This window comes from Falco rusticolus, chromosome 2 (genome assembly GCF_015220075.1).
Source record: "Falco rusticolus isolate bFalRus1 chromosome 2, bFalRus1.pri, whole genome shotgun sequence".
Lineage (NCBI taxonomy): Eukaryota > Metazoa > Chordata > Aves > Falconiformes > Falconidae > Falco > Falco rusticolus.
Window position 1 is genome coordinate 86947742 of NC_051188.1, and position 25223 is coordinate 86972964.

Consider the following 25223-nt stretch of genomic DNA (forward strand, 5'->3'; position numbering starts at 1 on the left):
GATTCAGTTTAAAACGTTTTAGTTCTCTGATCCACTTACATTCACATACCTGTGTGCTGTCTAAACTCCTACTATATCTGTTAGTCTGGCTGATGGGACCTAGCAGATGGTTTAGCCAAAAAGCCACAAAAAGCTCATTTTCTTTACCTAAGAGTTGGTGCACAGCAGCATGTTGCTTGCCCAAATGTATCCCACTTTGACCCTCCTCCAGCTCCAGTGCCATACATGTCATTCCCTTGCAAGTGTCTTGGAAATGCTCCTAGTGCCAGGCTGTTTATATGCACAGAGGTAAGCCTTTGCAGGACAGAGATTCAAAATACAATTTGAAATAAGATGTTAAGAGCAAAACTAAATGGTCATATAAAAGGTAGGAGGCCCTTATTATTACTAGCCATACAGCTAGGTTGTTTTGAATTCTGTTAGAGGAAACAATAAAAAACTATTTATTAACAAAGTTTGGAGACAAAAAAATAATTGAAGCCATCATTTTGAGAATATTTGCAAGCCATTTTAGTTCTTTGCCTTTGTCTTCCATTTTCTCTAGTGCCTGGAAGAAAATAGCAAGCCATTTGAGTTCTTTGCTTTTGTCTTCCATTTTCTCTAGTGCCTGGAAGAAAATAATCTGCCTTCGACTCAAGTATCCATTATGTGGAATTAACTTTGTATGTATTTTCTCCTCCCACATTTGCTAGAATGGCAGTTGATAGTCAACTTCTTTCATACTGTTCATGGCTTTTGGTCCTTTTCTAAGATGGGTGGAGTTAGCAGGAGAGGGCAAAACGGACAAAATACTGCCTATCTTCAACAAAATGTTTCTTACTACAAGCAGTGCATATTAATGCAACCAGACTCCATGTTAGGATGTTCCCATCTTAAATTACAGCTGCAAACCCAAACATAAGTCATCTTTTACTATTATACTGAAATGAGACCTGAAGTGTTACTTTTTTGGTCAGGAATATTAATTTCATTGTGACAAGTGCAATGTTGACAATCAAAGGACAGGCAAAACTGGTATTCTAAAAGTACTCTTAGGTAAAAACAAGCAAATCTCTAATAAAATAGTGGAAGCAATAGTTAGACTGTGTTATTTGTTACATTGCTGTATTTCAGCATTGCTTGATTCTCAACATCAAAAGAATTAGTGGTAAAAAACTTGGTATCACATTGAAGGCTTTACTTCAAGTAATTCTCTCCTCAAGCATTGTCTGTGCCATTTCTGTAAGTTCAGAGCTGTTAAAATGGGATATTAGCGATGCCTTCTGCTCAGTCAAATACATCAATTTCTTCTTCTTTTCCAGTATCAACATCCTTCCCTTATTCTGTGTAAGTACAGGCATTACTTAATTTCCCCTCACCATAAATGAATATATCCTTTAATGAAATCTTATCTAAAACAATTATTTGGACTAACTTAGTTCTCAGACTTGCTTACAACTAGTCCAAGACTTTTCACTTAAAATCATAACTCTACACATTTTAGGGATCATATTGCTTTCTTATCTATTCACTACCATGCTCACTTCTTTTACAGTGTCAAGTTCTCACTGAGCCAAGTGAATAGCAAACATGTGGAATTTAGTATTATGCATAGCTTATATCTATTTAAGAATGAGAAGAGGCACCTTGCATGCATCTGCTTATTTCTTCAGCATTAGGCATTTGTTTTGTCCTAATGTACATGAAAGGTATTCAACATGTACAATCAATGTCAGACAGCTGACACCCTGCAGTGTCAGAAGGACAGGGGAAATGGAGAAAGAACAGATTTCAATCTTTTGACTTCCAACAAGCATCAACTTCCAGAAAACCCCAGATCTCATTTCTAGGAACTAGCAACTGCTTTCTCTATCTGTACAGGACACTTAATGCAAGCTCCAGTAACCCAGTCAGTATGAATTCCTACTGTTAGCCTGAAGGCTTTTTCTAGTCACCAAGACATCTCTAAGTCGCAGTGATAAATGTGATGGATGTCTGGCTAGTCTACCAAGCTTGCATCCAAAAAGGAGATGGATCACACCTTGATCACCATAAAAGGCAGATTCCTTGTCATGGTTACCAAACATTTTCATAAAGTAAACGACCTTGGAAAAAGCTCAGACAAGCTTAAAAATGAAGTGTAGGAACAATGAAGGCACAGTCCGTTGCATCCCCTACTCTCTACACACCAAATCAACACAAAGGAAGGGACCAAGGGCAGTCCACCTCCTGTGCGCAATAAATCTTCTCCTGAACTTGCACACCACTTCAATAGGCTGTCAGAGCTGCTGATTTCTGTAGGAATACCTGTAATGGTAGTTCAAACATTTAAAGAACTTAAATGGTACAGACATCTCTATCCTTGCCCCCCCCCCTCATCATTTTCCCTTTCTATCCCCTCAGTTTTCTTGCCACATGGCTATGAATGCCTATTTCCTAAAAGCTTCCCAAACTACTTTCATTGTGTGGGCCAATGCTTTAATCCAGGACCTCTGGGCTTTACTCAAAAGTATTCAAATAAATGCAGATCATGAAAATTTGCAAATCTGCATGCCAAACTACTCTGGAGTAATTTTAAAACTTCTTCTACTGCTCTTTTTCTGTTAATTACTTCACCACTGTGATGATATTTACTTAAAGGAATTAATAGAATAACAGGCTCTTCTGAGAGATTTCTTTATATTACTAGCACATTTGGGCTTCCTTTAAGAAAGCTTATTTCTCTCATCCATTGTCAGATTTCTATGCCACTAACACAATTAAACATAACCGGGGATTCCATGTAGATCTAGGGAACACCGTGTTTTTGAACTTATCAGATAAACTGCTGTAAAGCACAGATATTTTCTCTGTTTTGATATTTTTTATTTTCATTCAGATGTAACATCTAGTTGTTACCTGAACACTTACTATTTTCTTAAGCTAATAATTGGCAATAACTGTATAAAGAAATAAAGATATTTATAAAGTATATATGGCCAGGGTAAAAGCCCTTCCTACACTAAGACATATTTTAAAAATGGTTGCTACCGTGAAATGGTAATTCCCATTTGTAATTGTTTTTTACATTATTCAAGATGATGAAAAAATGGTGCGTGCACAAGGTTTATGAAAAATTAATTTAATTTCTTTTTTGCTCCCCATTTCCTTCAATAAAGCAAAGATTCTCCTATATATTCTGTATCCAGGATATCTGATAATACATTAAACAATTGTGTGCATATATAGTATGACTGTGTTCTATGTATGGTTTTTAGGAACTGACAGAATAATATATATATAGAAACATATTCTCTTAAAATGAATGGAAGAAGTCTTCATAATATCTGAAAGAACACTGTTAATTCAATGTTACTGTAGGGGATCGTTAGGCTCCATAGCCTCATTAAAATCAAACAAATGACAAAGGCAATTTTCTCTAAAAATAAATTGCATATGTTGTTATTTTAAACTTCATAGTTATTATCTCATGTTTATTTCACAAAATATGTGCTGATAATAAGGCATCATTCATGTAACTGCAATTATTTTAACTAGCTGTACATATACAAACAGTTAAATAGGTACAGTGGTTAAGCTATAATTAACATGATCTGTCAAAACTAGATCTGTTAAACTACAGAAAACCAATATTTTTGTATTTGATCAGCACAGGAACACATCCTACCTAATAGAAGAAATTTATGCTACCTAAAATTAAAATGAATTTTCAAGTGATGAAGATAAAGGACTATTTTTCATAAATTCACAGCAATCTCAGGTTTCCAATCATGCCTAGGGGAGCAGGGGGGGAGGGGGGAGTATCGTATACCGTTCTAGACTAATGTTTTTCAATGATAATTTGAAGCACTTATAGTTGAAACTTTAATAGATAAAATTAATGTTCTTTTATTTAAAATTATATCTAAAGGTATTCTGTTTTATTTCTGTCTTATGTAAAAACTTATATATTAACTGAACTACACAGCAGGGAGGTTATGCAGTTCAGCAACATAATGTCCATATGGGTGGGTGCATGTCTATACCTACATGTAAATATACAACCATAAAATGCAACTGTGAAGCTGTGTAGAGGTATTTAAGATATAGCTGAAAAGCAAAGATGAAAGCTCACGTGGAAAAATGAGTTAGAAACTGTTACATTTGAGGCCTCTACCTTCAGATGTGCAAAGCCATAACAACGGTAAGGAAGCCAAATACAGGACTGGACAATAATCTGACTCCCTCCCTGCGTCCCTCCCTCCCTCCCTCCCTCCCTCCCTCCCTTATTTCATTATCTTTCTTTCTTCTTTCTCCTTCTTTCTTTCTTATTTTGCTCTGTTAGTTTATTTGTTTTTCTTTCTTCCTTTCTTCCTTTCTTCCTTTCTTCCTTTCTTTCTTCCTTCCTTTCTTTCTTTCTTTCTTTCTTTCTATCTTTCAGAAGTAGATCTAGAAAATCCTGTATGCTTCTCTGTATTTCTGCTGTTACCTCTTTATCTAAAATGTTAGCTTCTGTGTGTCACTAATAGAAACAGCTAAAGATTCTCAAGCAGATGCTCAGGTTTGTTAATAACCGGGGCTACAAATAGATTTGAAGCATCTCCATAATTGCTGTTGTTCCCAGTTTGAACCTGGTAGTTATCTGAATTTGAAACTTTAAGCCGAATATCACTGAATGAACTATAGGCAGTATTTTTATGGCTGATAAGTACCTAATGAAATGTCTGTTAAAGCTGGAGATTTTTCAACTGTAATGTAATTTATAATGCATTATTTAAACTTCTATTGTTACCTATTTTTGTCTGGATTTATGCTTGCTTTATATCCAGTCTCACGTTTCTGAGCAAGACTTGGTTGCTTTCATGCATTTTTCTTCACTAAATATTACCGCTTACCAAAGCGATTAATGTTTTTAAACATCCAAACATATAAGTCTGCACAAAGATTCAACTACAGAAAAGTAAATGGGGTACTACCAAATATCTTTAGTATCCTTGCAGCATTGGAATACCTTCATCATTCATTCCTTTTCTAGCCACTTGGTTACCTTACTCTTTCTTTTTGCCTCTTTCTATTGTGTATGAGTAACCAGACTATTTGTACAGATATGCAGACAGGGAGGAACCTTGCTTCATCTGTTCAGCTAACTGCAATAATGAATTGTTTCAAACCTTTGAACAATTAGTAGTGACTCTTCTCTGTACTTTCTATATGCAAATTAGGATTTCCATAATTTCACATCTAGAAAAAATCTAGTATAAGTCTGTGAGACCGTACGAAAGTGCTTAGATGATCTTTTTGACTGCAAAGGGCTGGAAAGAATATCTCAGTGAAAACTGTCTTGAAGATGCAGAAAGAAGGTGAACAACTGTTTTAGAAAGCAGGAAGTGAAGTCTAGTCCAATTCATGGTGATAAAGCCTGATGCAAAGAAAGTTAAATAGCTTTGGAAGATATCCGACACCCAGCCTCTACTATCAGGTTAAGCCAGATTTGGTTCTAGAGGATGTATATCTGTAAAAATTCTGAATTGTAAATTTCCATTTTCCTTGATGCAACTGATTTACAGCATTTTTTTTAATAGAAATAAGTGATTTAAATGAAACTTTAATAAAATCCATGTGCATTTAAATCTGAATTTGAGAATAATTTTTTTACTCTAGCATAGTGATTGTAAGACTTAAATCAGAAGCAGAAGCAGGAACACATGACTTATGCATCCAGTCCCACTCATCTTACAAATTTTAGATTTTGCTATAAATTACCTAAACTTACATATTAGAAAAATATTCAAGACATTCAATAGTTATTTCTACATAAGCATGAAACACTTCAGGGAAGGGAATACCAGGAGAAGAAAGAAACATGCTCAGATAACATTTTTCTTTGGCACAAAAATCTCACTATTAAGAGTCTTGTTTCATATATGGTTAATTAAAATGCAGTATATTAAAATACAGTACCTTATAACACATGCATAGAGTCCGCTGTCTTGCACCACTGTCGGTCGGAACCAAATGGAGTCTTCTTCTTTGCTCATTCTAGTTCCATCAAAAGCTATAGGTTCCTCAAAATCTCCAGGTCCAGAGCTTTTGTACCACATCAAACTAAGTCCAGCACTTTGGGCTAAGGAGTAATTAGCTCTAATATATCCATAAAAGAGTGCACATTTTATACGAACAGGTTCTCCTACTAGAACTTGATATTTCTTGTAATCCACAGACCAGTCAGTGCATCCATCAGCTAAAAGAGAAAAGAAAATTACAAGATATTATGAAAGGCTTCAGAGAGCACTATTTACACAGCAACCTTTATTGTGGGAAAGCACTGCATTTGAAAAAAACGTCCATTAAGTGACAACCACAAAAGTGGTACTCTTGATCCCAGAAAAATTAACTGCCTTTTCGCACTATTAACATCAGGTACTTGTCTATGCAAAACAGAGTTATTACGAGATGTTGTGTTAAATGCTGACAATTTCTACAATAATGGAGCAATTGCTCTTTTTCATTCTATGGAACTCCTGTATGACCAGTTTAAAATACTAGTGTGAAATTATTGCAACACAGAGGCCATGTGGGTATACTGGGTGTCATAATCTGTGAATTGCATCAATCAAATACCTTCGAGGTAACCACATACATGAAATAAGGTGTTACTCAATCTCAGAAGACATTAGGACAAGGAGCTGTGGCCTAAACCAAAAAAGTGTGTAAGTCTGGGTTAGATTTGAAGGAGGAGAGGAAACTGTCTTAACAATAAGAGTAGTAAGAGCAAATGCGAGAAAAGATACTGTCAGGAAAATTGCTATCAGCATTTTTGATGAATTGTTCAAGAACAGGGTAAGCAGATCTTACTTTGAATGCATGTCTTTCTAAAAGTACATTACAAATTAGTTTAAATGATTAATGCTTTTATTTTTTTCCTGTACAGGTTAATAATAATTCTAGAATAATTTTCATATTCTTCACCTGTTGAATAATGTCAATACTGTCCCACAATAACTATTCATCAGAATGCAATACCAAATTTATTTGACTTTCTGAAGCCCAGCAACAAAACCAACCCCCCCCTCCAAAAAAAACCCAACAAACACCACCACCCAACATCCCTCCCACTTCCTGTTATTTTTAGTGAAGAATAGCAAAAGAGCAAAAGAACAGATACTTTTTACAAGAGCTTCCTTAACAAAAGGTTATGCTTTTTTTTTTCTTAAGGAACTTCAACCATGGAAATTCACCATTAGGTTCATTCATTTAAAAACTCATTGTCCAGCCTCAGCTAGTTAATCAGGCCACCGATCTAGTCAGTTCAAAAGCAATCAGTACACTCAAAGGACAATTTCTTTCATCTTAAATTGAATATCTATGACTCATAAATATTTTGTCTCTGTATTTGCCACTTTTGTTAACTGTAAGAGAGATTAGACAGCCAGCTAGCTTGGAAAATCAATGTTTGCAAAGCTAAAGTCACATCAAATACCTCTCACCCTAAAGCTGACTGAATACTGACTTTAACAGAGAGTTAAAAATACTGGGCATAATAAAGCAGTATTATTAGCACTTTAAACATAGACACTTATTTTAATCTCTTATTTGGGAGAATAGCATGTCAATTAGTGATTTTTGAGATTGACACTTGGATAATATCACAGTACTTATTATACATAGCAAAATAAGAAAAACATAAACATCTCCAGACATCATTGTGTAAGTAAAAAGCTATGTCAATACCACATTGAAAGATGGAGGAAAAAAGAATAAAAGCTTTAGAATCAATTTGCACTGTGAACAGAATTCACATAGAGAAAAACAAACAAAAAATCATATATATTTGGATTGTGTCCTCTGGAGTTTACTTTTAAGATCAGGAAAGGACACTGATATGTTCCTGTTCCAGTTTCCATACCCAACAGTCCCTAAAAATCTGTAAGTTTTACAAGGTTACTTTACAACAAGACATAGATGTACTCTTGCAGAAATTGAAGTGAACGGGGACAAGGCTACACCATTATCTTCCCCACAGGACATAAGAAACTAACTTCTGTTTATTTCAGAATTCATTTACATTTTTTATTATTTCATTTTTTATCTTTCGGAAAGAGCATTCTCTCTCTGATCTGATTCTATTTCTTTCTGTTTCTAAATCCCCTTGCTAAAAATGAATTAACAGGCACCTCTAAGCAGACTTAATTCCATTATATAACTTACCAGGTAATAGCTTCTTCATCATACTTTATTATCAAATTGTAATCTTGCCTTTCACTGTCTAATTACATTAGTACACTTTGGTTTACAATATTACTCCACTAGTCATATTTTCTCTCTCAGGATATTCAGTTCTAATGGTTCCCAGCTCCTTAAGCTTGACGAATACATGAGGACATGCTGCAGAATAGCAGCAACTCCATTTCAAGCCTTCAAATTGAATGAAGGTTTAACTAGGTGGAGCAGGAAACTTCAACTTTTTTTCATCACACTGTTCCTCATTAAAAAGTGTTCGGGATCACATGCAGTCCAGTTTAGTAGGCTTAGGCAAACATACTAGCAGGTATTCTATACTTACATGCAAAACCAGAGAGATCATTGCCAAACTTCTGATAACTAACTATCAAAGTTCAGTTTCTGAGTTTTAAGAAATTAGGAATTAAGGAAATAAAGAATTAAATTTTAAGGAATCCATTTAATAAAGAAATTAATTCTCATTTAAGGAGAATGTTAACAATAGATTGAATAGGTAGGCTTTTTATTTATATTAATGCTCTGTGAGATAGTTATTTTGATTATATAAATTGGATGAAACTTCTATGGAAAAAGAATATAAATCAAGCAATCCTAAATGCCTCGAATTGTCTGGAGTTTTACACTAAGACTTCACATCACAAAGTACAAGATTACATTTCAAAGTAACTATCTACTGAACTATTTGGTCATTTGTTGGCACTAACTACATCAGTATGTCCCACCAGATAGCTTAAGAGAATATTAACTCAAGCAAGTGTGAATACTGGCGTGTTCTAAATATTATGGATTTGTATTTTAAGTTTTTTATAGTGGTGCACTCTGGCGGTCAACACTGGGTCCAGTCCTGTTTAACATTTTCAGTAATGACCTGGATGATACGGCAGAGTATACCTTCAGCAGGTTTGCTGATGACATAAAAGTGAAAGGAGTGGCTGATACACCAGAGGGTCATGTTGCTATCCAGATGGTACTCAACAGGCTGGAGAAATGGGCTGGCAGGAACCTCATGAAGTTCAACAAGAAGAAATGCAAAGTCCTACATCTGGGGAGGAGCAACCCTGTTCACCAATATATGCTGTGGGCCACCCAGCTGGAAAGCAACCTGGCAGAAAAGAACCTGTGGTCCTAGTGGACACAGAGTTCAACATGAACCAGCGATGTGACCTTGCAGCAAAAGAAGTATGAGGAGCTGCATTAGTCAACGTATTGCCAACAGATCAAAGGAGCAAAGGAGGTGATCCTTCCTCTCTACTCAGCACTAGTGAGGCCACACCTGGAGTACTGTGTCTAGTTCTGGGCTCCTCAGTACATAAGAGATGCGGGCAGACTGGAGGAAGTCCAACAAAGGGCCACAAAGATGATTAGAGGAACTGGAGCATCTCTGCTATGGGCACAGGCTGAGAGCTGAGACTAGCCTTGAAAGGAGAAGGCTGAGAGGGGATCTTCTTAATGAATATAAATAGCTGAAGGGAGGATGCAAAGAACACAGAGCCAGATTCTTTCCACTGGTGTCTGGTGAAAGGACAAAAGGCAGTGGACCCAAACTGAAAGACAGGAGGATCTTTCTGAATATTGGGAAACACTTTTTTACTGTAAAGGTGAGTGAGCATTGGCTCAGGTTTTCTAGGGTGGTTGTGGAGTCTCCATCCTTGGACATGTTCAAAAGCCAGTTAGACAAAGTGCTGGACAACTGCTTGTAGGTGGCCCTGTTTGAGCAGCAATTTCCAGAGGTCTCCTCAAACCTTAACCATTTCATAGTTCTGCCATTTACATTCACATTCACATTTACATTCAGTGATAATCTTAAGAAAATATGACCTCTTCTCAATGTGATGTTTCAGTGAAGTGAACATGACAGTGGTTCTTTTTCTGCTTACAGAAATATTATACCAGTTAAACTCTGCCAACACTGACATTGAAGTCACTTAGAACCATATTAATCTTACTACAACTGGAAGCTTTAATACTTTAAAAATCTTCCAGAAAATACCTCACACTACTGCTCAGCCAATGGGCCTTCATCTACAAGGTGTTAATGCAATTTTGACAGATATAACAAAAGTTCTTCATTCTTGTCATAAGACACAGACACACTTCATTGATACTTTGTGGTAACAGTGATATTTCAGGAGATAACTGTCTTTCTGTGCTTAAAATGCTCCTGTTCTACTGTAACTGAAGTCTATAAACAGAGGCTTAAAACCAAGTAATGGAAAGAATAATAGACTGTCGTGTCCTTAAAAATGAGATTCCTGTGAACACTCAGACAGATGATAGCGTGCACACACTGTAACAGACACTTTCCATGCACACTCTGCACTACACATTGGTGTATAGAGCACATATGCACTTTTCAATCTAGGAAAACCTGGATGTATCAAAAACCTAATTAAAATACTGATTTCCAAACGCCTTGAAACATGTAAAAGAGTCATTTTTGAAGACCCAAAGACAAATTATATTCATGATGCCTTTTACATTCATAGAAATCTTTAGCTTTTTCTATTGACACAGGCACCTTAAAAATTACTTATTTGCATGTTAAACACTTGTGTTGCTGCCTTCACAAATAGAGACAGAGAAGAGCAAAGGGTTAATTGTTCATTCAGATTTGTTAATATTAAATAGATTTCTATTTTGACTGGATTTTCATTCTTTTCTTTGTGTATAAGTAAGGCATTAAACAAAGAGAATATCTAATGTTTCTTTTCTTCGTTATGGCTCCAACCTACACACAATCAACACTTAGATTTATGCTGATTCAAAACAACTGTGGAGAAAGAAAAATACTCTCAAAACTCTTCAATGTTTTTGTTTCCATCATCACATCATCAAGCAGTCAATCATCTTTTATTGTATTTTATAAATTGGAAAATACTTGAATAATTCAACACCTTTGAAATTTCAGAACTGCCTTCAAATGAATGGCTGTAGTCCCTGATCTCTATTTTAATATGTTTCCAGTTATTGCTACACATAATAGCACAATACAGGGTCCAGGATGAATATCATTCACTCAATTATTTCTTGAGTGATTTCAGGGTATGAAATAAATGACACTACATCACTATCCTAATAATGAGATTGTTCTGCTGGATAAACAATCTTCTTGCAGGCTATACCTGTTGATAGGACCCAGCACACAGAATATTTAACATTACTGAGAAGGTCTTCCCTTTCATTTTTCAAGATCATATGTATTGTTTTCAAGGCAAAATTCAGCACTGAAAAGGAGAAAAACAATAAAGCTAATAAATCCTGGGTCCACTGCAACAGCCTGGCTTCATTTAAAAGTTTCAATTAAATTTATAGATTTCAGTTAGTAGACATCTTCAAGTTTCTAGTATGTTGGTGGAAATCTGAATTCCAGGCATCTAAACAATTTAGGTCTGATTGTTGAAAACCGTTGTCTTAAAACTAAATGTTTTAAATTTAACAGTAACAGTAAATTCTCCTGAATATATTGTGCTTCACAATATTTAATAAAATAATAATAAAAATAAATTTAATAAAATAAACAGATTTATTTTTTCCTCCTTATCTATGTTTCTAGTTCTGTTCTCAATGTAATTTCCTACGAAGAGGTTTATGCAATGTCACTGTACATTCTATTTATTTGTCAGCGGCTTCAAGGTTTTTGAACACATTAGGCATTTGCAACCAAATCTGATAAAGAAGTGATCTCATAAACTATGAAAAACATGTATATAAGGAGAAAGCACCAGGTCTTGTTCCTAAAGCTAGGAACTTGTCAAGGAGAGCATTATTGGATGCAGAAACAAAATGGTAGTATATGTAGGGGGAGTAAATATGGTGGGTAGAGAAAGTGAGCAAAGGATATTGTAGCAGTGTGGCTAAGGTTTTTGGGTAGGGTCAAGAAGTATGGGGCATAATCTATCAAGAAAATAGGCTTCTCTAAACTGGCTGTTCATAAAACAACTTTTCAAAAGTTTATCAAAAGATGCATAAGATTCAAGATTACTTTCTTTAAAACAACTTTCACAACAATATTTCACCATCAAAATCACAGTCTGTTCTGTATTATCTCTTTTTACCCTGTTTGTTGATTTTTGCTTTTTGCTTAGACTAGCTAGCATTAAAAAAAAAAAAAAAGAAAAAAAAGAAAAAAAAAACCACAAAAAAACAAAAAAAAAAATCAAGATTTTATACTTTATATCATACTCATTACAGTGCCTGAGCCAAATAGCTCTATGCAATGTAACACATGGTGTTCTACTGTGTGTTCTCATTATGAAGAAATGCAAAGGTCTATTTTTGGTTTGTATATCCTTTTATTTGCTATAAAAATGAACTCCAACAGGAATGAAGAAGCAAAGTGTAGAAATGCAAAACACTGTGGAGTGAGAAAAAGAACATGGTCAGTTCTATTCTTAGACTGCTTAGATTTTGTACTTTCAAAAAAGTACCAGTACAAAATTGGAAACATGAAAAAAATAGGGATTTATCATTAGTACTTATGTTTTCAAATCACCACATCAAGTATATTCTATATGATTAAATTTCCTTTTGCACTGACTGCTATTATAGCTTTGCACATTATTATGCTGCACTTCCATTTGAGATAGCATTTTCATCTTGAAATACCATTTTTCATTCTCTGAAAACTTGCAAAAAATATGTTGTAGGCTAAAAACTTACATATTTAATTCTCAGTCTAGTGGCTGGTATGGGGGTGCCAGTAAAGGAAAAAAAGAATAATGAAGGACATTTGAGAGAGACAGAAAAATTATTTTGGATACCATGATCTATTAAAGAAGTTAATTCCTAAAAACTGCAGTTGTCCCAGTCTCACCTAAGGGAAGTTTTAAAATTGGCAAGCTGAGGAATCTTGTCAAATGCATGAGTCCATACAAAGAGGAGTAATGGAAAAAGAAAACTGTGTTTTGCTGTAAATTAATTAGAAATGCTGTATTTCTTGGCTTCTGAATACTGCACTAACATGAGACCGAGTATATATACCTAGGCATTGGACTACTTAGAGGCAGAATAAGTGTGAAAATACCTTTGTGTCTATCTGATGAGAAGTTTTCATGTCATTCTCTCTTTTACCTAAAAGAAGCCAAATTTAATAGCATTCTTGTCTGAATTGATACTAATCTGTTAATTATCACTGTTACATTGTAGAAAAAGTTAAATCATGAGCACTATTTTAAAGAAAAAAATAGGACAAATATACTATGCCAGGCAGGGCAACCAAAGGAAGAACAAATACAGTTGTAAGTTCCTACACTAAATCAAGAATCTTTCCATGATGCTCATTCAATGTCTCTTGCTTTTTTCAAACCCTCTTCTGGTTCACCATGTCACATAACATAGGAGGCTTAGTAAACACATTTAAAGGTAGCATAGGCCATACTGACCACAACTCAATCACTAAGCCCCACACACAACAGGACAAGGGAGAGACTAGGAAAAGCAAAAGTGAGAAAATTCATTGGTCAAGATATAGTTTAAGAAGTGAAAGAAAGAGAAAAAAAATTCCAGGTAGCGCAAAGGCACTCACCGCCACCCACAAGCAGACCAATGCCCAGCTAGTCTGTAAGCAATGGCCACCCTGAAAGCCTAAACTTCCCAAATTTTTATTGCTGAGCATGATGTTATATGGTGTGGAATATCCCTTTGGCCAATTCAGGTCAGCTGTTCCAGCTGTGGCCTCTCCCAGTCTCTTGGCCCCCACCCCCAGACCTACTTGCCTTGGGGAGAAAAAGGGAAAAAGTGAAGCCTTGATGTAGTACAAGCATTGATCAGCAATAGTCAAAACACTGTTCTAGTCACAAATCTAGAATATGGCACCGTACAGGCTGCTGTGAATAAAAATACCTCCATCCCAGCCAGACCCAGTACAAAGGTCCTTAATCTTTTGTGCGCTTCTGAGTGCCACCTTCTTTCAATTATTCGTTTTCAGCTCAGAGGCCACTTGTACATTTACAGTTACAGCATAGAGATGGTAGCATAATGTCATCAACAGCCACAAAACACAAGTCTTTTTACTAGATTAATTTCCAAAGCCTGATATTAAACTACGTTCATGATCAGTGCCCACCTGAAATGAATTGTTTCTTGTTTGTTATAGTTACCATACATCTTTATATGAGGACATTTCTATGTCCTCTGTTATGTGGCTATACTAGAGTATCTGCAATTCTTTTGGACCTTAATACAAGTCTCTTTCCTCCCTGATCCCCAAACACACTATGATTTATTTTGAAAATTAACTTCTACTCCGTGCCACTGTCATACAATTTCTATTGTTTACTATATATGGAATGTCCATACTAGTATGTGAGGAAATGAAGTCTGATATGTATTGGTCTTAGATTTCCCTCTGGAATTGCAAATGTCTAAGACAAAATAGTAACCCAACCTGAAGAGAAATTACCACAAGAATTGGTTACACCAACTTCTAAAAACTGAAGAAGCCCATGTAAGAATGTTTTTTAGAAAGATGATTTCCAAAAGAATATCTGGGTTACACAGTATATCAAGCTGCATGGCAGATGGCAAATCATTTAATCTTTTCCATAATCTTTTCTTATTGAAACAGCTTCTGAAAGTGCATTATGTTATCTAGTAGCTTCATTTTGGAGATTATGAGGAAGATCAAGGATATCTTCATGTTAGAATTTCAGTGACGGTTGAGTAGCAGCTGCACTTTATACCTTTAAACTTTTTCCTACAAAGAACACAACTGCTGAATATCACATACAAGTCGCTGAGTATCAGCTGAACTGTAAAAATTAAATATGCGAAGACTCTCCATTTGAAGTAAGTATGAGAAAATTTAGCAGATTAGTTCATAATACAAAAGTATCAAAATTAATCAAATTATGGCATGCATAGGAGAGTGCAAACACCTTGTTGCTGTAATTTAGCTGGTGAAAATTTCTTAAGCTGCATTATCATGACTATGTGACTAGGACTGTACAGAAATGAAAATAACTGCAGTAAGTGCTTCAGAAGAGCTGAGACCTAAAGAAACATTATATATTTCAAACAGACTTTGAATCAAAGGATCGTTTTTTACTTTATAGTTTTAAAGATTAGAAGTTGTAACATAGTTATTAAGTATACATAGGCCATGAGGTTGCCAGCAATAGTACATATTAAGAAATAATTACATATTTCTGTTTATTACTCTGTTCTACATTACTTTCACTCTTAAAATACTGGGAAAGAATTAATAAATTGGACCTGCAATCTTGGATTGAAAATATCAATATTCTTTTTCTATGTATATGTTAACTTCATAAAAATTCTAGTGATTTTGATTATTTCTTGCCTACAGGTAGTCCTACTGGACTCAAACTGTGGTCACAGATTTATTTTAAGACATATATGTGTCAGATATTTGTATCTATACCTGCAATTAAATTGATTGAAATACAGTATAACATTAACAGCATAAAGCAGTTATGAAAAGGTTTTTTCTTTACTCAGCATAAAGAAATTATTTATATTTCTCCAAAAGGTTACAAGAATTTTCAAATTATCTTTGGTGCACAGCACTGCTTCAATTTGATTAACTGTGGGTGTATTTCCATGCAAAAGAACTGACCTAATAATTACAGTGGTATTAGACAAGGACACAGTGTCAGTATTTATATCAATAAGTGAATAAAAATATATGATGCCATCAGAAATCCATTAAAGAAGGCTTTGTTAATCTCCAGTGGTTGTAAGACACTTCAGAAACAGTTTGAACTCATGAGGAGAGAATAATGTCTTCTTCCCTTAGACATCCTTGGGCAGGTAAGTGGAGCAGAGGTGGACCCAAAGGCTGAGCCTGGGAGTAGGGAGGGAGGCATGGGGGCAGAGAGGTGCGGAGGGGCAAGAGGTGTGGAGGGACAGCTACTTTATGGCCTGGTTATGGCTGTCATGGCACCAATGTGTGGCCTGGCAATAAGCACCGTCGTATTGGGAGACGAGAGTTTTTCCACAGGATAAGTCAGACTAGGATGTGCATTGCCTTGCCATCAGACAGGGGTAAATCATGGTTAAAGGTGGGGTGAAAAATGGCAGACTGCACCCCTTGTGTAACTGTCTTTTTAGCAGGTGATGTATTTTAAAACATACTTGTTGTTTTTAACAGAGAGAAGTCTATTCTATGTTATGCAATTACATATCTTAATAAATTGCAAAAAATATACAATGCTAAGAGATATTGCTATATTTTTGGTGTACTACTTTGTGTACATGTATGCAGGCATCCAAGATTCAGAAAGGGACAGATTTTCCATCTCTTTTTTATTTGTTTTTAATCCTAAGAGTTGTTTAAACTTTTCTGTATGAATGGCTCAATGGAAAAATAAATTCTTGACATTACTCTGAAGCTTACTACCAGCATTACACAATACAGCACCCAGTACCCTAACAACTAGGAAATACATACTAGACAAAATAAGAAACTTAGCAATTGTCAGTTTGGAATTTGTTAACTAAAGTAGATGCCCTTGTATATAAAAAAATCTGTTATTTAATTACTACCAAAAATAACAGACTGGGAGGGGAAAAAAAAAAAAAAAAAGCTGTTCCACAAAACGACAAGAAAAGCTTCCATATATGTGCAACAGTGGGATAATTTCTCATCAAATTGCTATAGAAAGAACACATCTGCTTATGAAATAGAAATTATTTTTTAATTTAAGAAGTTCTTATGATATATACTTTTTCCTTGAAGATGTTAACAAGTACAAAACATGGAAGTTTAAAAGCAATAGGAATCTCATGAAGGCCTTAGCAAGGAACAACATATTAACTGAACTTTAAAGAGAAAATATTAACTATAGTAAATCTGCACTCCATGGGTTAAAAATTCATTATAAATCTGTTTGTACACTTTTTTCTGTTTTAGAAGAAACCATATTATTACAGCATCTGCTATTTTCCTTCCCCCCACCGCCGCCGTCCTCACCATCCTTCTTTTTTTTTTTTTTTTTTCCCCTCGTATAAAGTCTAGAAGCGAAAGCTTATGAAAGATATTAAATTTGGTAAATCTTTGCTCACCAGTTTGACATTTCCTCTGTTCCCATATGCCATGTTTGCTGCACTTGAGACAGCTTACCAAAGAGAAAGAGGTCACCAGAGTAATACAATAATTTAGTACTTTAATCTCATTAGGTAAGGAAATGAAAACCATTACTATTTGGGTTTGAGAAGGAAACCTTGCTCCTTTCAAGAAAGCTTACTTTAAAGCTTAGAATGAACGTTTTGACTGAAGCAAACCTAAATAAATAGAATGGATTTAATTGAGTTAGGAATCAAAATGCCACAGGACTCAGATAAAAAGCTTCCTTAGGTACCTTTGTGGATCATCAGGTAAGCATGCTGATGTGCCTAGCTGCGTTGAATTTCAAATGCAAAATCAAAACATCAGAGCATTTCCCTTTCTTTCCTCATGCTATATCCTAGAATACATCTAAAATAAAATTGACAAAGCAAACAAATTGCATTCTTACAGTGAAGTACATTTTTGCATCCTGACTCAATGAATACCGTATAAATACTTTTTGAATTAAATACTGAGAGCATTTTCAATCAGAAAAAAATTGTCATCTCCAATTGGAAGACAATTTTTTGTTATAAAATATATTTTTTGTTTGGGTTTATTGAACAGATACGGAATATTTATTTGATATTGGAACTACTTTTTCCTACAGTGCCACTGGGACTTGTGATCTGGTCACATTGTTCAGATTTACCCTAGCAGCCACATGCCTTAGTGGTCATCTCATACAATATCCTTGCAGCCATAAAACCTCTTAATGAATAACGAAGACCAAATTACACCACTAAACATAGAGTTCAGCATGAATATTGCACACAAGAAAGGATTTGGACTTTGAGCATCCAAATCACTTTGATAGTGTTTAAAAAAAAAAAAGGCAGCAATTTTATGTTGATATACTTCAAGAATTGGTTCAATAGCCCCATACTAGCTACTGTGAAGAAAATTAATTCTATCCTAGCCAAAACCCACACCATACCAAAATGAAGTTCCACAGATTTGGTCAAACCAACTTCAAAATATATGTTTCATTTGCTCTTCACTCTAAAGCTATGTAATATAGCAGACATTCATTGAAAACTTAGACATTATAAATTCCACTGAACAGAAAAGAAATCTATATATAGTTAAAAAAAAAAAAAAACAAAAACAAAAACAAAACCAAAATCATGCGCTGTCTCTATAGTTCTGTTAAATGCCAGGTAGTCAAAGTGCATACTGAATGTTAATTGACATGTCTCAAGGCAGGAACAGTGGTGTTCTCCAACATCAGACTTTTTTCCTGGGTGTTTAACCTACACAATCATGTTTTGTATATTTATGTGGTAAACATTACCTTCCTATATTTGTCGTTAATAATCAAAAAGTTTAAGAAGTTTTTCTTTCTTGTTATCACAATTTGGCTGGGAGAAGGGACAGAATTTGCTAGCAAAGCAGTGGTAACTAACCATAAAGAGAAAGAATAGAGGGTAAGGAAGCACAGATAACTCTAGAGACAGCAAAGTTCTGCAGATACTAATTCATGTGCCAAAATTCAGATTAAATTCCTAGATAAAGCTGGTATCAAGACAAAAATTTCAGATTAAGGCTGGGAGATCTTTTTGTTATTGCTGACACTTTTGTTTATGCTATGCAGCACAGCTAACTTAAACAGGCAGCAACAAGAGAATCCTTGTGTTCTGTTTGCATCTGTCTTAAATCTTAAATTTTCCTTAAAAATGCTTTCCAGAGCAAAAATTACGAGTCCGATTTTCAGAATATAATCCTTTGTGTCAAATTGAATCTCATGGTTCATTCTCTTCCACGGACCAGGAAGATTCCTCAGCTGACCCATAACTATTTTATATGGGACATTAGTCTGCCCTTTCATAGTCATCAGATGGATCCTTATGGGATATATCATTCAAAGAAGCCTGGTACATAAGACCAACAGGACTAGGAATTATAGCATGATATAAGATGGTAGTGATACCCATCTCCCCGTACCATGTTTTTTTTTTAAAAAAAAAAATAATAAAAAAATAATGAATTATCTTTCCTGTGAAATGCAAAACAGCCTAAAATAAACAAAACTCAGTATAATAAACTATGCTTTTAGTTAAGCCTAGTACTCACATGTCTGTCTAAATTAGAAGATGTTTCTTAATTCCTGAGTTGGCAATAGGCATGACTGCACCTGATAAACATCATAAGAAATTTCTTATTCTTTATGCTTTTAGTTAATTATATAGTGTATGGTCATACTTGGGTTATATGAAAAACTGAGCTAATTATAATAACTGAATAATTTTTCTGAACATATTCAAATATCCACTAGTGTAAATTACTATATTTTAAGTTAAAGGAACTGGCCCTACAAACTCATACTATGCCTTCCCAGTCACTGAAGAAATGAACATTTATATAAAGGAATTCAATGAAATTAAAAATGGTTGTAAGAGCACATTATAACCCAAATATTCCACTGAGATTAACTTCTATTGAGTTATGCTTCACTCTGTTTGATCTCTGTGCAGCCTTTTTGCTACCTCAAATGCACTGGGGTAAAGAAAATGTTAGTATATTTTTCAAGATAAGGTCACAGAGACTAAATAGATTTTGATCTGTGATTATTTAAAATTTCTTCAGGGACTGTTCAATTTAATAACTATTTCACCTTCTATCTATCCTTACTGTCCTCTTCTGCACATATATGCGCACACTTAAATACACAATTTAATTATTAATGATGAATTTTGCTTCACAGTGTAAGGAATACTGATGAGACTGAAATCTGAGTGCAAACTGAAGCTGTGCAATTTGAGGGTCACTGGTGTCATAGCCTGCTGTTAATACTGAGGAAAGTAACATGTGAAATGCACAAATTCAGGCTTAGATTTATGCCAGAAGAGAGGAGATGTGACTGAAGTAGACAAATACACAAAGATCCCATCATCCATGCCAGCCAAAGGTGAATTTGGGCTTATATGTCCAGACTGAGAGATAGAAAGAACTTCTGACTTTTTCTGTCAGAAGAAAGAAAACCACTTCCATTTTTCTCTCTCCCAAACTAAAAGGAATAAAACTAAGGGGAATTAAATAAAATAAAAGTTGTATTAAAAGTATCAGAGAGAACCAAGACCAGATAATCCTGAAAGGTAGAGAAGATGACATATGAAAATACCAACATATTTGATAAAGTTTCACTTTTGTTTATGAACACCAGTGCTTACACTGTTCCTAGTTATTTTGGTTTGGTTTGGTTTGTCTTGTTTCTTGTCAGCATCCAAGTCTTTTTCATATAAATTCAACAACAAACAAGTAAAGTTCCTGGAAGAGTTCATATTACCTCCCCAGATTTCCTATTCTGGGGTAAATCATATTTATCCATTTAGAAAATGTTCCAACACTAAATTTACGTATGAACATGTTTGACTGCTTTATGATGAATAAAGTTTAAGGTCTGTCATCTTTCTAGAGAGGACTGCAATTTCTGGCATAAAGATAAAAGAAGACATAGAAAATCCTAAAATTGCAATATTCACTTCTGAATTTCTACAGAAATTGTACAGAATGTAGAATGAATTTCTACAGAATGCAGAGAGATTTTCTCTCTACAGCTACCTGAAAGGAGGTTGTAGGCAGGTGGGTGTTGGTCTCTTCCCCCAGAAAACAATCTACAGGACAAGAGGAAACGGTCTCAAGTTATGCCAGGGGAGGTTTATATTGGATGTGAGGAAAAAAAAACTTCAGTGAAAGGGTGGTCAAGCATTGGAACAGGCTGCCCAGGGAGGTGGTGGTATCATCAGCCCTGGAGGTACTTAAACACATAGATGACATGCTTCATGAGATGGTTTAGTGATGGACATGGAAGTCCTTGGTAAACAACTGGACTTGATCTTAAAGGTCTTTTCCAACCTAAATGTTTCTTTGATTCTATGATTCTAATTTCTAGCAATTCAAATATGACGAGGAAATTTCACCGGAACACAAGATCATTTTTGATAATGAAGTTATCCATTTTACTTGGACTTCCTGAAGTTTCTGTGCCTTTGGATGAAAATTCTTGGGAAATTTTATTTTGAAGCAAAATTCCTCTTGCTTCAATGGGTGTTTAGACACCAGGTGAACTACCTGAAATGAGGACACAGTAGGAGAGTGACAGTCTACCAGGATTCTCTAAGGAGTCAGGAAAAAAACCAAACAGCATATGTAAATATACACATATGCATGTTTTCTTCCTTCTTTTTCTTTGTCTTATATCTATTTTTTTATATATTTTTTTTTCCGTGTATAAAAATCTTTATACCTATTCTGAGTGAAAAAAACCCCCAGCTTACATAGATTTATAAGGCAGGGTGAGCTTGGCTTACTTTAGCGTGGCCTGAGTTGACTGGACATGAAACAGCCTGATATTATCACAGTAGAGTGCACAAGCTGTTAAGTTTTGTACTTCAGGTTGTGAGCATCTCTGTGTTAATGAGACTGCACAGCTTCCAGTCTGGAGAGCTGCAAAGCTCAAAACTGTCAGTGCAGATATCTCCAAGTCACGCATAATTTGTACTTCTCTTTTGAAGATCAGATCAGTCTCTGAAAGCGTTCAGAGAACTTACAGCAACCCCTCATTCACTTTTTTACAAACCTCCCCCAGGGTTTTTGTGACTAACGCCATTCATTGTTCCATTTTATAGTAATGAATTAGTGCAGATCCAGTAGCTCAGGATGGCTGTTCACTTGGTAATTTTTGGTACATTAGCCAAACAGTAGGAGAAGTCATATGTGTCTCCCATTTTACACTTGGGTTTGTAAACAGACTGAGAAATACTACTTATCAAGCTCCTCCTCAATACAGTCTTCCTAATATCAAGGGCAACTTGTCTCAGAGAGTAACACTGTCTCCAGCTGAGCAATGTTTTCTGCACTGCTGTGTTGCATTCTGTAAGTAAACTTAACTTTTATACGGGTCATCAAAAGTTTAATTACAGCCTTTCTCCGAGGCTTGATCTTTAATGGCAATAAACATACCTGAGGAAAAGCTTTTGTTTTGTTTATGGCTTAACCATAGCAAACAAAGTCTTCCACCAGCATGAATAAAAAATTATAGCTTTACAGAAAAGACCAGATTAATATGAATGACCCTGCTGTGGAAGATTTTGATATGAACCCCTTTTTCTTTCAGCTAACCTTTGCATTTAAGGCCAACATTTTTTCTAAAGGATTATTTATATTTAGAATAATTCATATTATGATACCCAGAGCTACAAACAGTAAAACAGAGTAAAGAAAGTCAAATGTAAAATTATAAACCTCCTGAAATGGCAATTGCAAATCACTAACCAAGAAGGGTAGGCAAGAAAATAAAACCAAAACTAAAACATGTCCTCTGTGTAGTATGTGTGAAATTTGATGGGATTAAACCTCACTATATGGCATATTGGGTATTATTTCACACTTGTAATAGAGCAAATAAATGGAATGAGGCACATTAATCCCAAGATTCTCACAATCTTCATCCTCAGCACTCCTGTTTTCTGTTTCCTCAGAAGTGATTTTGTAAATGTAAAGAAAGAAGGAAAGGCTATTTTCAGTTGTAGGAATTAAATGATCAAAATTAAAATTCAGATTTCATAACTAATTTGGAGCGCTTTACATGATTATATATGAACTCTAGCTGATATGACTTTTTATTGTTATAAAAATGTTCTTAATAACTCTATAGTTAAAGCCACATAAAGGTTTGCGCTGAAAGTGGGATTAAATTCCTTCCATTTCACACTTCATTGATTGAATCTCTTTTCCAGATTTAACATGTCTTCAGGGCATACTTGATTTTTTTTTTTCTCTGGAAAATACTGTCTCTCAGAGAAAAAAATATAATACTAAAGTGATCCCTTCTGGATTCCTCTTTCACCTTCTAGATGCCTGCTATTTTTCTTCTCAAAATCACAATAAACACAGTTAAAACCTACATTATATATACATGTATATAGCCACATTTTAGACAGGTCATGTTTCAAAGCACATTTTATTCCATTTATGCATTATAACCCCCACATAAAAGTGGAATTAGAAACTGTTATGGTTTAACCTCAGCTGGCAACTAAGCACCAAGCAGCCACTTGCTCAATCCCCACCCCCTGCCCTGAGGGACGGTGAGATTTGGGAAAAAGGTAAAACTTGTGGGCTGAGATAAGAATAATCTAATAATGAAAAAAAAATACAATAACAGCAATATAAATAATAATAATAACAACTATAATGAGAAGGAGAGAGAGGGAGAAATAAAATCCAAAAGGGAAAAAACCTGAACAACTGGTGCACAGTGCTCACCATTTGACTGACTGGTGCTCAGCCAGTCCCCAGGAAGCAATCAGCAGGCTCCAGCCAGCTCTCCCTGGTTTATACATTGAGCATGACCATTCTGTGGTATGGAATGTCCCTTAGGCTAGTTCAGGTCAGCTGTCCTGGCTGTGTCCCCTCCCAATTTCTTGTGCTCCTCCAGCTTTCTCACTGGTAGGTCCTAAGAAACTGGAAAGTCCTTGAATTACTATAAATATTACTTAGCAACAACTAAAATCACCAGTGTGTCATCAACATTGTTCTCATACTAAATCCAAAACACAGCACTGTACCAGCTACTGAGAAGAAAAATTAACTCTATTGCAGCTGAAACCAGGACAGACACCAAAGAGCTTTTATTCTCTTTTCTACTGTCCCACCTATCTCTACAACTGCCTTGTGTCTTCAGCGTTTTGAAGAGGTAACTGCAGAAGCTTCAGCAGAATTATCTGTTCAATTCACTGAAATGAGGGTGCCTGAATAATTGGATCAATCTTAACCAAAATTCTGTTTTAAAAGAAGTCTTTTTCCTTCCCTCTCAGCACACTGGTTTTGACAGGACTGTCCTGTCTGTATTGGAGTGTTGTTTCTGATTAGTAGGAAAGAAGGCATTCAGATTTTTTATCTAAACCATTAGAGAGATGCCAGGTATACATCTCTCCTCTGCTGTCTTGCCTGTTCTGATGTTGCTAGAAGGGATCAACACAACAGAGGAATTACAGCCCAGTTAGCTCACAATGGTATTAAAAGATGCATTTGTCCAAAAAAGAGGAGCCCACTGCAGCCAAGTATGGTAAACCTTTTAGAATAGGGCAAATTAGTAAAGGCCAGACACATGAGAGAGTGAGGTTTCACATTGGCAAAAAGGTTTTAGAAATATGACTTTTTTCTGTTGTTTGTTTTCCAGGCATATCAGAAATGTCAAACTTGACAAGAAAATTAATTAACGTATAAGGTTTTCCCTTTGACTTCTCCAGGTTTTTTTTTTTAAGGCATTCTTATGCTTGATTTTTTCCTTTCCCCCAGATATCCAACATAAATAGCATTATAAACTTACTAAATATTTTCTACAATGAAAAATTTTCATTAAAATTTCAAATAATTCCTATTACTATACAAATAAATATCTTGACAAAAGAATAGAAAAAACCTTTTAGAACTAACAGTGTTATGTGCCAGATGTTTTGTTTCCAGCCTGAAATATCCTGAAGAACTGTTGGGTACAGCATGTTTAAAAGATCCACTTGAACATCTGGTCCCAGCAAGGCATTGACACATAGAATTAATTCCTTTGTGAACTAGGCACTAGTTCAACATAATGTAATAGCGAAAAAATTAACTACTGAAGATAAAAGACATCAAAATTAAACTCTAAACTGTTAGAAATAAAAAAGTTACATAGTAAACATATGGTAAAGAAATATAATCCAAAACATAGATAAGAAAATAAAGATTTCATAAATTAATATTTTGATCTTTTTCTTGAGTTGCTAACAGCTGCTTAGTTGTTAATTTAATCTGCATATAAATGTATTTTTCTATCTTTTACTGGACAATTCTTGACATCGTATGATCCATTCCACCAAAATGAACACGTAAAGGTAATGGAGGTTAGTGAAAATAACCTTTCACATGAAAATATGCAATATCTACTTAAATATTAAAAAACCCAAACTATATG

General features: G+C 35.1%; 1 protein-coding gene across 1 annotated transcript in view; it reads right to left on the reverse strand.

Moving 5' to 3' along the window:
• The window catches only part of IL1RAPL1 (interleukin 1 receptor accessory protein like 1), a 673650-nt gene that overhangs the window by 347831 nt on the left and 300596 nt on the right, over positions 1-25223 (reverse strand). The window contains exon 2 of the mRNA XM_037378448.1: positions 5920-6199. Within this exon, the coding sequence (XP_037234345.1) occupies positions 5920-6199 (280 nt within the window). The remainder of the gene's footprint in view (positions 1-5919; positions 6200-25223) is intronic.